The sequence below is a fragment of the Crotalus tigris genome, unplaced genomic scaffold (assembly GCF_016545835.1).
Source record: "Crotalus tigris isolate CLP2741 ecotype Arizona unplaced genomic scaffold, ASM1654583v1 scf7180000024461.2689607, whole genome shotgun sequence".
Classification (NCBI taxonomy): domain Eukaryota; kingdom Metazoa; phylum Chordata; class Lepidosauria; order Squamata; family Viperidae; genus Crotalus; species Crotalus tigris.
In genome coordinates this window covers 1922970-1937392 of record NW_024100631.1, presented here as the reverse complement: position 1 = coordinate 1937392, position 14423 = coordinate 1922970, and the positions used below count along the sequence as shown (strand labels likewise).

The 14423-nt window shown below is 42.6% G+C and overlaps 1 protein-coding gene and 1 long non-coding RNA gene across 4 annotated transcripts in view; both read right to left on the bottom strand.

The window, feature by feature from the left end:
• Positions 1 to 1183: 1183 nt before the first annotated feature.
• Positions 1184 to 4284, bottom strand: LOC120303165. The gene is made up of 3 exons (XR_005555364.1): positions 4220 to 4284; positions 3101 to 3218; positions 1184 to 1794 (listed from the first exon to the last, which is right to left on the bottom strand). It is a non-coding gene; the product is annotated as an uncharacterized LOC120303165 (long non-coding RNA).
• A 4090-nt stretch (positions 4285 to 8374) lies between these two features.
• The window catches only part of GNB1L (G protein subunit beta 1 like), a 40168-nt gene continuing 34119 nt past the window's right edge, over positions 8375 to 14423 (bottom strand). For all 3 annotated transcript variants that reach the window (XM_039332322.1, XM_039332324.1, XM_039332323.1), the window contains 3 exons: positions 14136 to 14234; positions 11253 to 11468; positions 8375 to 8896 (listed from right to left, as the gene is read on the bottom strand). In XM_039332322.1, coding sequence (XP_039188256.1) covers positions 8630 to 8896; positions 11253 to 11468; positions 14136 to 14234 — 582 coding nt within the window. In that variant the 3' untranslated portion in view covers positions 8375 to 8629. The remainder of the gene's footprint in view (positions 8897 to 11252; positions 11469 to 14135; positions 14235 to 14423) is intronic.

Below are 14423 nucleotides of genomic sequence, written 5' to 3'. Positions count from 1 at the left end.
GGTCCCAATAGATCTTAGCCTAGATGACTTGTGTGCAACTGTGTTAATGTACACAGGAACATACAATAGGCATATTCCCTAATATATGGCATATGTTTATATATCTACATATTACCATATATTAAGGTGTATGCCATACTAAGGTTGCAAGCTTTGGGCTGCAAAAGACAAAAAAGCCACTAGAGGGCAGCAAATTACATTTGGCACCATCTAGTGGCCTAGCATATTTTTGCAGCCCAGATCTCTAACCTTAAGAGCAGTCTTTTTCAAACTTGGCCACCTTAAGATGGACGGCTTTCAACTCCCAGAATTACTTGGGAGTTGAAGTCCCCCACATCTGACAAGTTTGCAAAACACTGCCCTGGCTTATACACAATATACATCTAGCTGCATGTGTGCATCTTTCTTCTGCAGCTCTACTGCATATATATGGGCAATCCAGGGACCCTCCATCATGTCGCAATGATGACATCATCTACGACAAGAGTTTTCAAGAAGGAAGTTCCTAGAAAAGGAAGTGTCTTGATAGGGGCATCAGGATACCTCCATAAGACCAAAACCATCTTCCTGTTCTAGAAAGATTCCTTTGGGGAAACTGCTGGATTAGCCCAATTGGAGTGAAGAAAATAAGGACATTGAAAGTTGCCCAGAAAAGACCCTTTTGCCCATATATACCAGTCACTTTTCTCCTGATTGCACAAGGACTGCACACTCTCAGATACTAAGGCCTTGCCCGAGTTCTCTCTGGCCACCAAGTCCCATCATCCTCAACCCATGTTGCAATGGCTAAGAATACCTATGGCGCTCTCCCTGCTAGTTTGGCAGCTGCCCTAGCCCACCCAGCAGGAAGGCCCCACAAGATGACTTGTGACCAAGCCAGCAAAAACTGGCATGGAGAATGGATCAGGCAAAGATCCCCATGCTGCACCAAGCTAGAGATGTACTACAACTCCCAGCAGCCCAGGCAGCACAGTTAAGGAGGAGGGGAGCTGCTTCGGCAGTCCTGGTGCAACCAGGCAAAGTGCCAGTGGAGCTGGAGAAGAAAGGATACTTACACACACATGCTTGACTTACCTGGGATGGCCTCTGGATCCTCTCCTAATGTGGTATTTTAAAAACTAGCACCCCTGACAATAAAACAGCCATTTTCAAGCACACCAATCCCCTCATCCCGAGACCAACACTCAATAAAGATATTTTATTTACAAGAAAAACGCTCCCAAAGTCTCTTCTTCTTCTTAAGATCTCCAGAAGTTGCAGGTAGCGTCGCCATCTGTTCCGGAAAAGCAGCACTAAACTACTTTAGCTAGGTGCAAGGAATGGAAGCCCTCCCTTCCCCCAGAATGATGTCTGCACATGTGGGCTACAATGTCTTACTATCTCCTGATTCTTGGGCTAAAACCTTTATTATCATCTCCTGATTCTTGACTATCTATCATGGTTCCTGTTAGCCACCATCTCTTCTATGTTCCTACAGCACTGTTATTAAAGCTGTGGAACCCCAATGTATTCACCCCCCCCTTCTTCTGCTGCCTGCTTGGCCAACCCATGGCTTCCGAGCCCTCCAAAGAGGTCTCCAGGAACGCCATCCTTGGGGCTCTCCTTCTCCAGGGTCCAGCTCAGCTGGACTTCCCTGCTTCCCACCCTGCCTAGATGTTGTCATAGGGGACCACAAGGCCAATGTTGTAGCTGTAGCCGGCCACTTCGTTGTAAGAGGAGCAGCAGATAGGAAGGACGCTCTCTGACACCAGCCTGTCTGTGGAGAATTCGTAGGCGTAGATAATGCCTCTGTGCCTGTTCAGAGAGAAGCAAGGGGAGAAGAGGGAAAAGAAAATAAGCAGGGTGCTTTTCAACCAGCCTGGTTCCCAGCAGTTCAAAACCCTCTGGAGCAACTTTCCAACCTTGGCAACGTTAAGATGTCTGCACTTCAAATTCACACTGGCTGGGGAATTCTGGGAATTGATCGACATGTCTTAAAGTTGCCCAGATTGAAGAACGTTGCTCCAGGCCAGGGGCCTTCAAATTTGGCCCTTTTACAACTTGTGGACTTCAACTCCCAGAATTCTTCAGCATATTCTGGGAGTTGAAGTCCACAAGTCATAAAAGGGCCAAGTTTGAAGACCCCTGCTCCAGACTCTGGTTCCTCTCTAGGGCCAAGGAGATGTTAAAATGCAAGCACATCAATTCAGAGTAGGCCCATGTGCTTGAAGGAGCACCCTTAATGGTTCTGGGTTGTTCTACGTTTGTAGTAGTGCTTCTCAACCTTGGCCACGATAAGACATGTGGACTTCAATCCCCAGAATTCCCTGGCTAGATATGTTAACTGTCTTGTATTCACTTTCTCGGAAGTCAGTTCAGAGTATGAGGAAACAGATGGGAAGGGAAGTGGGGGGAGGGGAGGGGAGAAGGGAAAAGGAGGGAAGGGGAGAGGGGATGGAAGGGGAGAAGAGAGGAGAGGAGGGAAGGGAAAAGAGAAGATTTAAAACAGGATTTGGATAAGCTAAACTACTGTGTATTCCAAGAGGAGGGGAGGCCAATAGCCATCCAGAAGCAGCTGGACTATAATCCCCATCAACCTTAGCCAAGCCAACCCATAATAATGGGTGCTGGAACATCTTTCCACCCTTCACCCATCACGCTGGGTTTGTTCTTCCAAGCCACTTGCTGCTCACCAGAGCTTCTTGCGATTTATAGCTGGCTACCCTCCCATCCTAAACCCCTGCCTGGCTTGGCCACAACATCCTGGCTCTCTGCCACCATAAGCTCTCAAACGCTCCTCCATTGCGGCTTCTTCTCTTTTCCTTTTTAAACCAGGGGTCTTCCAACTTGGCCCTTTTATGACTTGTGGACTTCAACTCCCAGAATTCCTCAGCCAGGCACGCTGGCTGAGGAATTCTGGGAGTTGAAGTCCACAAGTCATAAAAGGGCCAAGTTGGAAGACCCCTGGGTTTAAACTGAGGAAGACCAACTTGGGGGAATGCCTCCAGCGTCCTGCAATATTGTCTGCTGGGAATTGTAGTCTAGCAACCCTGAGAGTGGTGTCACAGGGCGCCTCCTGCTGGTTGAGATAAAAAGTACCACTGTGAGGGTCAGCTCTCACCTTCAGCGAGCGGTCAAGTCGTCCTCCCTGATGCTGGCTCCATTGGGGAGTCTTTTCACTGGGGATCTTGGCCATGATGAGGCTGTGGGAGCTGAAGCAAAGATGGCGAACTGGGTGCCTGGAAAAAAAAAGGGAGCCAGAGAGTCTATCAGTGCCTCTTCAACAACCTCCATGCAGCGGACAAGGAACTGTTTAATTAAAAGTAGAGTGCACAGTAAATTGAAACAAATACAAAGTAAAACCCTAGGAGTTTCTTTTCTTTTCTTTTATTATTATTATTATTTTTAAAAAAGCCTTTCCACTGGGTGCCTGTAAAAAAGGGAGCCCCAGAATATCAGGGGCTCTTCAACAAGGTCTCCATGTTTAAATGCAGCATTCAACTGCCTGTTTTATTAAAAGCAGGGTGCAGTTATTCAAGTGCACGGTAAATTGGAACAAATGCAAAGTAAAACCCTAGGACTTTTTTTTTTAAATTATTATTATTTTAAAAAACCTTTCCACTGGGTGCCTGGAAAAAAAAAAAGGGAGCCCCAGAGTCCATCAATGGCTCTTCAAGATGGCCGCCAAATTTAAATGCAACTTGCTGTTTAATTAAAAGCAGGGTGCAGTTATTCAAGTGCACAGTAAATTGGAACAAATGCAAAGTAAAACTCTAGTTTATTTAATTTTATTTAAAAAAACCTTTCCACTTGGTGCTGGAAAAAAAAAACGGAGCCCAGAGTCCATCAGTGGCTCTTCAAAATGGTCGCTGTATTTGAATGCAACTGTCCGTTTAATTAAAAGCAGGTGCGGTTATTCAAGTGCGCAGTAAATTGGAACAACCGCAAAATAAAACCCTAGGAGTTTATTTTATTGTATTTTATTTAAAAAGCCTTTCCACTGGGTGCCTGGAAAAAAAGGGAGCCAAGGAGTCCATCAGTGGCTCTTCAACAAGGTCTCCATGTTTAAATGCAACGGACGTGCAACTGGCCGTTTAATTAAAAGCAGGGGGCAGTTATTCAAGTGGGACTTAATTCTTAATTTTACCACAAATGGCTATGTACACTTAATCCCCCCCAGGTACGAACGTTTATTTAGCCAGTGTTCCCCAAAACGGACTCATTCACAAAGGCTACTCACCGCTACACGTGCAAAACCGCCACCAAAAGCGCCTCTGCAGCCACGTGGCTCGGAGAGGAGAAGCCGGAAGTGGAGGTTTTTTTTTTTTGCTGCCTGGTCACGTGGCCGAAGCAGATTGGGGGATTTTTGCAAGACCTGCTTTGCTTTTGCTTTCCTGGAGCTGCCTGGGTGACCTCCTGCTTGCTGACCTTGAGGACTAGAGAGCTAGAATTTTACCAGCCTTGGGTGATTGCTGAAATAGCCCAACCAAGCATCGCAGGCCCACTGTGGTTTAGCTGAAAAGTCTCCAAACCTAAGCCACTTTTAAGCCTGGTGGACTTCAACTCCCAGAATTCCTCATGCTGGCTGAGGCATCCTGGGAGTTGAAGTCCACCAGGCTTAAAAGCTGCCAGGTTTGGAGAGCCCTGGTTTAGACTGGTGGTGCTGTATGAGCTTGCCTAATTGTAGTTCAGTCATGGTTTATAAGCCCCAGTTCAGCATGAAGTGTGAAATGAGAGTCAAGTGTTAACAACACTTTACAAAGCCTTGGTAAGGGCACACTTGGAATAGTTTTGGTCACCATGATGTCAAAAAGATGTTCAAACTCTCAAAAGAGTGCAGAGAAGAGCAACAAAGATGATTAGGGGACTGGAAGCTAAAACATATAAGGAACGATTGCTGGAATTGGGGATGTCTAGTTTAATAAAGAGAAGGATGAGAGGGTGACATCATAGTTGTGTTCTAATATCTCAGGGGCTGCCCCAAAGAATAAGGAGTCAAGCTATTCTCCAAAGCACCTGAAGGCAGGACAAGAAGCAAGGGATGGAAACTAACCCCTTACTCAGTCAGGAAACCCTACAAATGGCTGTCCAGTCTCTTCTTTAAAACCTCCAGTGTTGGAGCATTCACCACTTCTGGAAGCAGGTTGTTCCACTGGTTAATTGTTCTCACCGTCAGGAAGTTTCTCCTTAGTTCTAGGTTGCTTCTCTCCTTGATTAGTTTCCATCTGTTGCTTCTTGTCCTGCCTTCAGGGGCTTGGAGAATAGCTTGACTCCGTTCTTAATGGTTCATCAGAAATGAGCTGACTTGGCACCATTTCCACCCAGCCCTAATTTCATTATTTCAAAGCTGCTTACAATAATCTCCCTCATCACAGGGACGCATGATTTGTTAGTGCTAATTGTTAATAATAACAATTGGTTTACCACAACGCTCTGAGAAAAATGATCGGTGATCGGTGCCGAGGCATACACTCACAATCCTGAAGTTGGTTTTTTTTTTATTCCAGCCGCAAAGTGGAAGGGTGTCTTCTTGGGTCTTGCAAAAGGGCTGATGTTGGGATGGTTTTTTGTTTGGTTTTTCTGGCCAGGTGGTGCTTACACCGTCTGTGATAGACCAGCGTGACAACATTCCTCTCTCTAACATGCCTGAGCTTTTATTTTTTTCAAATGTTTTTATTACATGCTTGGCTGAAAAAACAGGGAGCCGTTTCAATGCAGGATTGAAATACTGAGGATATAATTTGATGGTTCTATGTTGGACCGCAGATTATTCATCCACGTTTGTTATAGCCACTCATAGATAGTGAAATTAATGTAGTTGAATGTAAAAATATCACATTCTTTTTTTTTCTGCTCTTTTCCTGTTTTTGAAGTGTGCTTTTTGGGCAAGGATTATAGTGATACCAGATAGATGACTGATAGATAGATAGATAGATAGATAGATAGATAGATAGATAGATAGATAGATAGATAGATAGATAGATCGGCAGGCAGGCAGGCAGGCAGGACTGAAAGATAGGCAGATAGATAGGACTGAATGACAGACAGATAGGACTGATTAGATAGATAGATAGATAGATAGATAGATAGATAGATAGATAGACAGATTTATTAGACAGACAGGCAGGACTGAAAGATAGGCAGATAGGACTGAGATAGATAGACAAACAGGACTGAAAGATATATAAGCAGATAGGACAGATAGATAAACAGACAGACATAAAGGTAGAGATAGATGATAGATACATTTCTTTATTAATCCAGTTAATAATAAATGCCCCTTTTTAGAAGATAATAATTTTAGGCAGATAGGACTGAGATAGGCAGATAGATAGATAGATCTGATTGGTTGGTTTTCAGCAATGGGATCAATTTCTCTCCTGTGCTTTCCTACCATGCTTTCAAATGTTCAGTTTGTAAAAAATTGCTCCCCCCCCCACCCCTCCATCAGCAAGAGGAGAAGAAGCAGCAAGGCGGGTTGGAAACTGTGAAATAATTAAAATCAATTACTCCCCTAGCCCCAGGCCACTGTCTCATTCTTTTTTCCATCAGGAGCCAAAAATAGGAAGCTGCCTTTTAAGCAGTTGCACTGTCTGATCTCTCTCTCTCTCTCTCTCTCTCTCTCTCTCTCTCTCTCTGTGTGTGTGTGTGTGTGTGTGTGACACAGGACTACTTACGATGCCATCAGGAGTGTCAAAAGGGCACCTGCCCTTTGCCAAGCGACCCACGTTGCTCTAGTCGTTCCGGGAGACCCTCGTGTGAACACAACGCTAAGGATCCGCTTCTCCTTTTGCACCGCTTAAACTTGCAGAAAGTGAGACATTTGAAGTTGCAAAAGGATGCGGGGAAAAAAGGGACGTCGCTATTTTTCACACATACGTTGCCGCCTCCCCGCGGTCACGTGATTAAAATTCGGACGCTTGGCAACGGACTCACATTTACGATGGTTGCAGTGTCTGGGGGGGGGTACCTGATCCTTTTGCCACCTTCTGACGAGCGAAGTCAATGAGAAAAATCAGATTCGCTTTTCAACCGTCTTATAAACTTTATCCCTGTCGTGATTTACTTAACAAGGGGGTGGCAAGCGCGGTTGTGAAAATGGGGCGAAAAAAAAAAAATCACTCAGCGACTGTCTTGTTTAGCAACAGAAATTTGGGGGGTCAGTTGTGGTGCTGAAGTCGGACACTTAGCTGTAAACTCTCAGCTTTTCACTCAGGTGAAGCTCCTAAGACAGGCTCACCTTGCAGACTCCAAAGATGCTCAGCCTGGCGGCCCCAGGTAGTTCGGCGGCCTGGGAGTCAGGTGAGGTGAGGTAGCTGCCAAGCTGGTGTCTAGATGTCGGAATGAGCTGGATCAGAGCCAAACTCAGGATAAATCCTGACAGTGGGGAGAACCTGTGGGTAAGCAGTTTTTATGTCCGGGAATTAAATTTACAAGTCTTCTCCCCCCCCCCCCCGATGCTGTTGGCTGATCTTTGAAATAGCAGGTGTGTAGCTTAGAGGGAAGGATGGGGGGAGAATTGTGCAAGATTTCTGAAGCAGAATCAAGGAGCTAAAATGGAATCTGGTACGTAGAGTAGAGTAGAATAATAGAATAGAATAATAATAGAATAGAGTAGAATACAATACAATAATAGAATAGAATAGAAGAATAGAATAGAATAGAATATAGAGAGTAGAGTAGAATAGAAGAATAGAATAAGAATAGAATAGAATAGAATAGAATGTAGAGAGTAGAGTAGAATAGAATAGAAGAATAGAATAAGAATAGAATAGAATGTAGAGAGTAGAGTGGAGTAGAGTAGAATAGAAGAATAGAATAAGAATAGAATAGAATAGAATGTAGAGAGTAGAGAGTAGAGTAGAATAGAATAGAATGTAGAGAGTAGAGTAGAATAGAATGTAGAGAGTAGAGTAGAATAGAATAGAATAAGAATAGAATAGAATGTAGAGAGTAGAGTAGAATAGAAGAATAGAATAAGAATAGAATAGAATAGAATAGAATGTAGAGAGTAGAGTAGAATAGAATGTAGAGAGTAGAGTAGAATAGAATAGAATGTAGAGAGTAGAGTAGAATAGAAGAATAGAATAAGAATAGAATAGAATGTAGAGAGTAGAGTAGAATAGAAGAATAGAATAAGAATAGAATGTAGAGAGTAGAGTAGAATAGAAGAATAGAATAGAATAGAATAGAATATAGAGAGTAGAGTAGAATAGAAGAATAGAATAAGAATAGAATAGAATGTACAGAGTAGAGTAGAATAGAATGTAGAGAGTAGAGTAGAATAGAATAGAATGTACAGAGTAGAGTAGAATAGAATGTAGAGAGTAGAGTAGAATAGAATAGAATGTAGAGAGTAGAGTAGAACAGAAGAATAGAATAAGAATAGAATAGAATAGAATGTAGAGAGTAGAGTAGAATAGAATGTAGAAAGTAGAGTAGAATAGAATAGAATGTAGAGAGTAGAGTAGAACAGAAGAATAGAATAAGAATAAGAATAGAATAGAATAGAATCCATTCTGTAGGACAGTGAGTGGTTGATGTTCTCCTCCCATTCTATAGGACAGTGACCGGTTGATGTTCTCCTTCCATTAACTAGTTCTCTCTCATCTTTCAGCTCTGCAAATGTCGGTCTTCTCCAGTCCTCATTTCATGTCTGATTATATATTGACCAGACACTGATGCGGTGATCCTTGGAGCCAGCTGCCATTAGTCTCTCACTGGGCTGGTTGTGATCTGAGAAGGCTACACAATAGACTGTGGACGTGTGGTAGTCTAAGACCGCTAACGGCTTTAGCTTCTTCCAGCCAAAGAGACGGATGCGGTGATCCCAGCCGGCCGTTGCCAAGATCTTCTTGTCTTGACGTAGAGTCACCTCAGAGATCCCAGGGTTGGTGAGCTGGTATGTTTGTTGAAGCTATGGAAAACATCAGATGTGGAAAGATGAGCGTGGCCAAAGTTTATTTGTGCAGTCAAAGGAAAAAAACAAAACAAAACAAAAAAACCCCCCACTCAGATAAGACTGACCTCATTTCTCCCCAAAGAATGGAAGCATGCTGAAGTTCCATCTCTCCCATCCTCTTCCTGCCCTTTCCCTCCCTACCAATATTTTGACACGATGATATGACTTATAAGCTACAAACCTACTTAGAGATGGCTCTTGCAATTGTCTTCTGTGGCGTTTCCTGACACAAATTCTACCTGAGCTTAAAAGAGCAGCTAAACTGATATAGGTGCTGGAGGCCAAAACATATGAAGAACGGTTGCAGGAATTGTGTTATGTCTAGTCTAATGAAAAGAAGGACTAGGGGGGACATGATAGCAGTGTTTCAATAGCTGAAGGGCTACCACGAAGAAGAGGGGAAGGAGTTGAAGTCCACAGGTCTCAAAACTTGCCAAGTCTGGATCTGCACAAAGGAACATGGGACACACTGTCAGGCCATCCCGAAATGGCTCATTATTGGCGTTTCCTCCAGCAAGATAGACACCTAGGATGTCTACCCTCGGTGTAACACGTTCATTACGGAGCGAGAGCTGCTGAAATACTTCTCAGCAATAAAAGCAATAGAGTGACAGCCGAGTGGCTTTCCAAAATGCCATGGTTATCTCAGGAGCTTGGAATGTCCAGGAAAAGCCCCATCTGGTTTGTATTATTAATTCAAACCGGATAGAAGGGAACAATTGAATGGGGGGTCTATCATAGTCTGGAGGAGGAGGAGGAGGAGGAGAAGGAGAAGAGAAAGAGGAGGAGGAGGAGGAGGAAAGGAGAAGGGAAGGAGAAGAAGAAGGAGGAGGACGAGAAGAGAAGGAGGAGAAGGAGAAGAAGGAGGAGGAGGAGAAGAAGAAGAAGAAGAAGGAGAAGAAGAAGAAGAAGAAGAAGAAGAAGAAGAAGAAGAAGAAGAAGAAGAAGAAGAAGAAGAAGAAGAAGAAGAAGAAGAAGAAGAAAGAGGAAGAGGAGGAGAAGGAAATGATTTCAAATTGTTCAACCTAGTCCATCCTAATTGGCTACTGTGGAAAAAAAGATAGCTTTATCCTTCTGGCAGTCAAATTTTCATTTTTTTTTTTCATATTTCCACAAGGCTCAAGATGGCCGCAAAGAGAATAATGCCTGGTCTTTCTCAGTAGCCTGTTTCGGCTGCCATTTGCTTGGCACGCGACCCCAAATGTGTTATTAGGAAGCGTGACGACCTACAGACCTTGTCAAAATTAGCAGATTCTGAATTTTCAATTGCATGGGATGCAAAACACAAACGCCATTCCCCTTGGAGAATTATTATTATTTTTTTTTAGAGCTGGGAATCAACCCAGAACCCTCCTATTGCTCAGTCCACAATTCTTTTTTGTTTGTTTGTTATTCTTTTATGCTAGATCTGACAATTTTTTTTAAAAAAAATTTTTTTTCCTCTTCTCTGGAGTTCTCCCTAGAATCGGAGGAGTTGTCCAACGTGTTTCCCCAAATTATTTGCGAAGCTGCACAGCCCTAGTAAATAGGTTGCTGCCTGGAGGAGCATCGGCTTGCTAAAAAAAAAAGTGTGGATTTTCTTCCGTTTCAATCTCCTGCTTGTTCCCAAACCAGAACGGTAGCAGCCATTTACTGTATACAGTTCAAATATCATTTTTTTCTCCCACCTCAAGCACAAAGTCCAGAAAGTGGTTTCCAAGTAGAAACAAGGGTATTTATATTCTTGTCTTTTATCAAAAGCCGATTTAGCCATCTCCGCTAACTCCCATCAACTTTTGTAGCCATAGATTGATGGCTTGAGGATTTATTTATTTTTTCAAATTTTTTTTTAATTTTTATTCACTTGCAATGTAAAATACGAAAATACAAAAGCAAATAGTAGGGAGCAAACGGAAGAGAAAGGGAAAAAGAGAAGGGTGGAAAAGAGGGGGGGGGGAGAGAAAAAAAGGCATTGATTTCTGACTCCCTCCGTTGCAGTAAAATCAGGCATTAGCACTGAACCTCAACTTTTTACATTTCTATATCCACAAATCCAAGCATCATTTTTTTCCCACCCTCAAGCACAAAGCTCAGAAGCGGTTTCCAAGTAGGAACGAAGGTCCTTATAGTCTTTTATTTTATCAAAACCATCAATGAAATGTTAAGGGCACTTCCCATCTCCAAACCATCATCTCTCAGAGATCATAACCAGCCTGTGATTCGTTGGCTCAGCATCCGCGAACAATGCCTAAATATTTTTTTTCCCTGTCTATCGAACTGTTAGTGCCCCAAAATGAAGAAATAGCTATTCAGGAAGGGCAAAGAGACTGACCTCCAGGTTCTCCAGCCTGGTGGGGCTCCAGACGCAAAGTTTCTTCTCTGAGGACCCGGACACCCCCTTGGCCTTCTCCGAATCGAAGTCAAGGCTCATGACCGGCTCCTGATGACAGGTGATCCGACTCAACATTCGGCCCATCGACAAATCCCACAGAACCACCGACCCGTCCTCGTAGCCGGCCAGAAGGTGAGGATGAGAGCCAGTGCTGGGCTGATAGCATATAGATCGTTTGCTTAGTGACCGTTGGAAGTTCATCATCCATCTCTCTATTAACTATCTCTCTATCAACTATTTTTCTATCTAATCTCTATCATCTATCTATCTATCTATCTATCTAACCTATATCTATCATCTCTATCTAATCTATCAACTATATCTATCTAATCTATATCATCTCTATCTAATCTCTCTATTAACTCTATATCTATCAACTATCTCTAACCTATCTCTATATCAACTCTCTCTAATCTGTCTCTAATCTCTCTCCCTATCTAACCTTATATCATCTCTATCTATTCTCTTATTTTCTCTCTATCAACTCTTTCTCTCTCTAATATCTCTCTCTCTCTCTCTCTCTCTCTCTCTATCTATCTATCTATCTATCTATCTATCTCAATTATATCTAATATCTATCTTCCAACAGTATCTTTATTATTATTATTATTACCTACCTACCTACCTACATCACGTGATTCCTTTTTGTGACCTTCTGACAAGCAAAATCAATGGGGAAGACAGCCTCACTTAACAACTGTGTTTCTAATTTAACAACTGCAGTGATTTGCTTAAGAACTGGACAAGAAAGGTCGTAAAAGGGGGCAAAATTCACTTAACAACTGTCTTGCTTAGTGATGGAAATTTCGGGGTTCAGTTGCAGTCCTAAGTCAAGATCAACCCATATCTGTGGCTATTTTTCTGTATTCTGTATCTTTTCCCTCCACCATTTCACCACCCCATAACTCAGGGCTCTTCCAACTGGGCCCTTTGATGACTTGTGGACTTCAACTCCCAGAATTCCTCAGCCAGGCAGAGGAATTCTGGGAGTTGAAGTCCACAAGTCACAAAAGGACCAAGTTTGAAGACCCCTGCTATAACTGGTACCAGCGCTGATCTTGGTACCAGCCTTGTTACAGAACATGCTGATGAGGGTGCGATTGTTCGGTTGTTCCATTTTTATATTGATTTATGGCTTGCACGGCAGCTCTGTCAGTTTGTTTGGGCTCCAGGCAGGCTGACTGATTTTTCCTGATTCACAGGAAGATGTTTTATTGCCTCGATACCCATCAACTCCTCCAAGGCAAAATCACACACTTTCCCGGCCAACTGGGCGAGGCTGAATTTGCATGTGCGCGCACACACACACACAGAGTCTTCCCTTCCTTTTCCCACCAGTTGAAGGTTGTTTCGCAAGCGGGATCGTTCTTAAGAAAACGCATGTAAGAACTGGAGAGCGAACAACGTGCTTCATATACAGATAGTCCTTGACTTACGGCATTGTCCGTTGTTAAGTGAGTTTGCCCCCCCCTCCTTACGACCTTCCTTGCCTCGGTTGTTAAGGGAATCCCTGCAGTTGTTAAGTTAGGTTGTTAAGTGAATCTGGCTTGATTTCGCAAAAGGAAAGATCGCGTGAGCCCCCCCGAAGACGCTGCGGCCGTCTTTAAGACACGCCAGTTGCCAAGTGCCCGAATTTTGATCACGTGATCCCGGGGGATGTGGTGACGGTCACGAAGTGTGAGAACCTATTTTAAGTCCCTTTTTTCCATGGCTGTTATAACTTCAAACCCATCGCTAAAACGAACGGTTGCAAATCGACCTGTCTTGTTAAGAGTTTGTGAACCCATGTTAAAAACCAATAAAATATTTTTGGTAAGAGGGTGAGAAATAGAATATATTCAAATAGATAAGACGTGTATTCTGAATATTATATTTGGTGATGAATTGGGACAAAGGGAACTGTGGTTATTTAAAACTTGGAAATTATAAACATTAAATGTTAAATTTAAATATTAATGGGAAACTAAACATCGGGAAAAACCAATCAGGACATTGATAGTCTATAAAGACTGGATGTTAAAATAACTAGGGTATGTATAAACTTAAAATTATTGATAAATGTAAGAAAGTTATTTTTATTTAATTGACATAATAAGAATTGTATTAGTTTAAACGTGAGACAGTAAACACTAAGGGGAAAAGAGAGGAAATATTTAACGTAATAATTTGAGACTTGTACTAAAGATATTTGTATGTTATTGAATTCTCGAGTAACTCAGCCGCCACGTTGCTTTTTAAATATTTAAATGTAAAACTAGAAAATGATATATATATATATATATATATATATATATATATATATATATATATATATATATATATATATATATTTATATTTTTAAAAAGAGTTTGTGAACCCCTGGGCTCGCTTTAGGACCAGACTCTAATTTCAAGCTCAGTTACAGTCATAAGTTGAGGACTTCCTGTATCGTTAAGTGTTTGTGAACCCGTGGGTTTGCTTTAGAACCAGAGCATTGGCTTTACAGTATAACCACCACGTTTGCTTAACACCCCCCCACAAAAAAATGTCACAAAATCAGGCCGGTCACACAACCACCCAATTAACAACCGGCAGGATATGACTGTCATTCTGAGCTCAATTACAGTCGTAAGTCGAGGACTTCTCAGATTTGCAAAACGCGGTTCCCGCAATTTGCCAAAGGAGATTCCCGTTTTCCTCTCCTGCCTTTAAGAACATAATTAGTTGATTGCTTTTGACAATCTCGGGAGAAATATTCTTTGCAGGAAAGAATGATTCATGAGCTCTGTCCTTGCAATTGGTGTGCCGAGAAAGAGTTTTCTAATTAGCTTCTCTCGGCTTACCTGCCAGATCCTCAGAGACATGGGCAGGCCCAGCTTGGCATCGGCCTCCGCCTTCAGGGTACAGATGGGTGTCTTAGATGGCAGCTCCAGAACGTGAACCTGATACATAGATAGATAGATAGATAGATAGATAGATAGATAGATAGATAGATAGATAGATAGATAGATAGATAGACAGACAGACAGACAGACGGACAGATAGGTGGGTGGATGGGTAGGTAAGTAGGTAGATAGGTAGGTAGGTAGGTAGATAGATAGATAGATAGATGGATGTAGGTCAGTAGATAT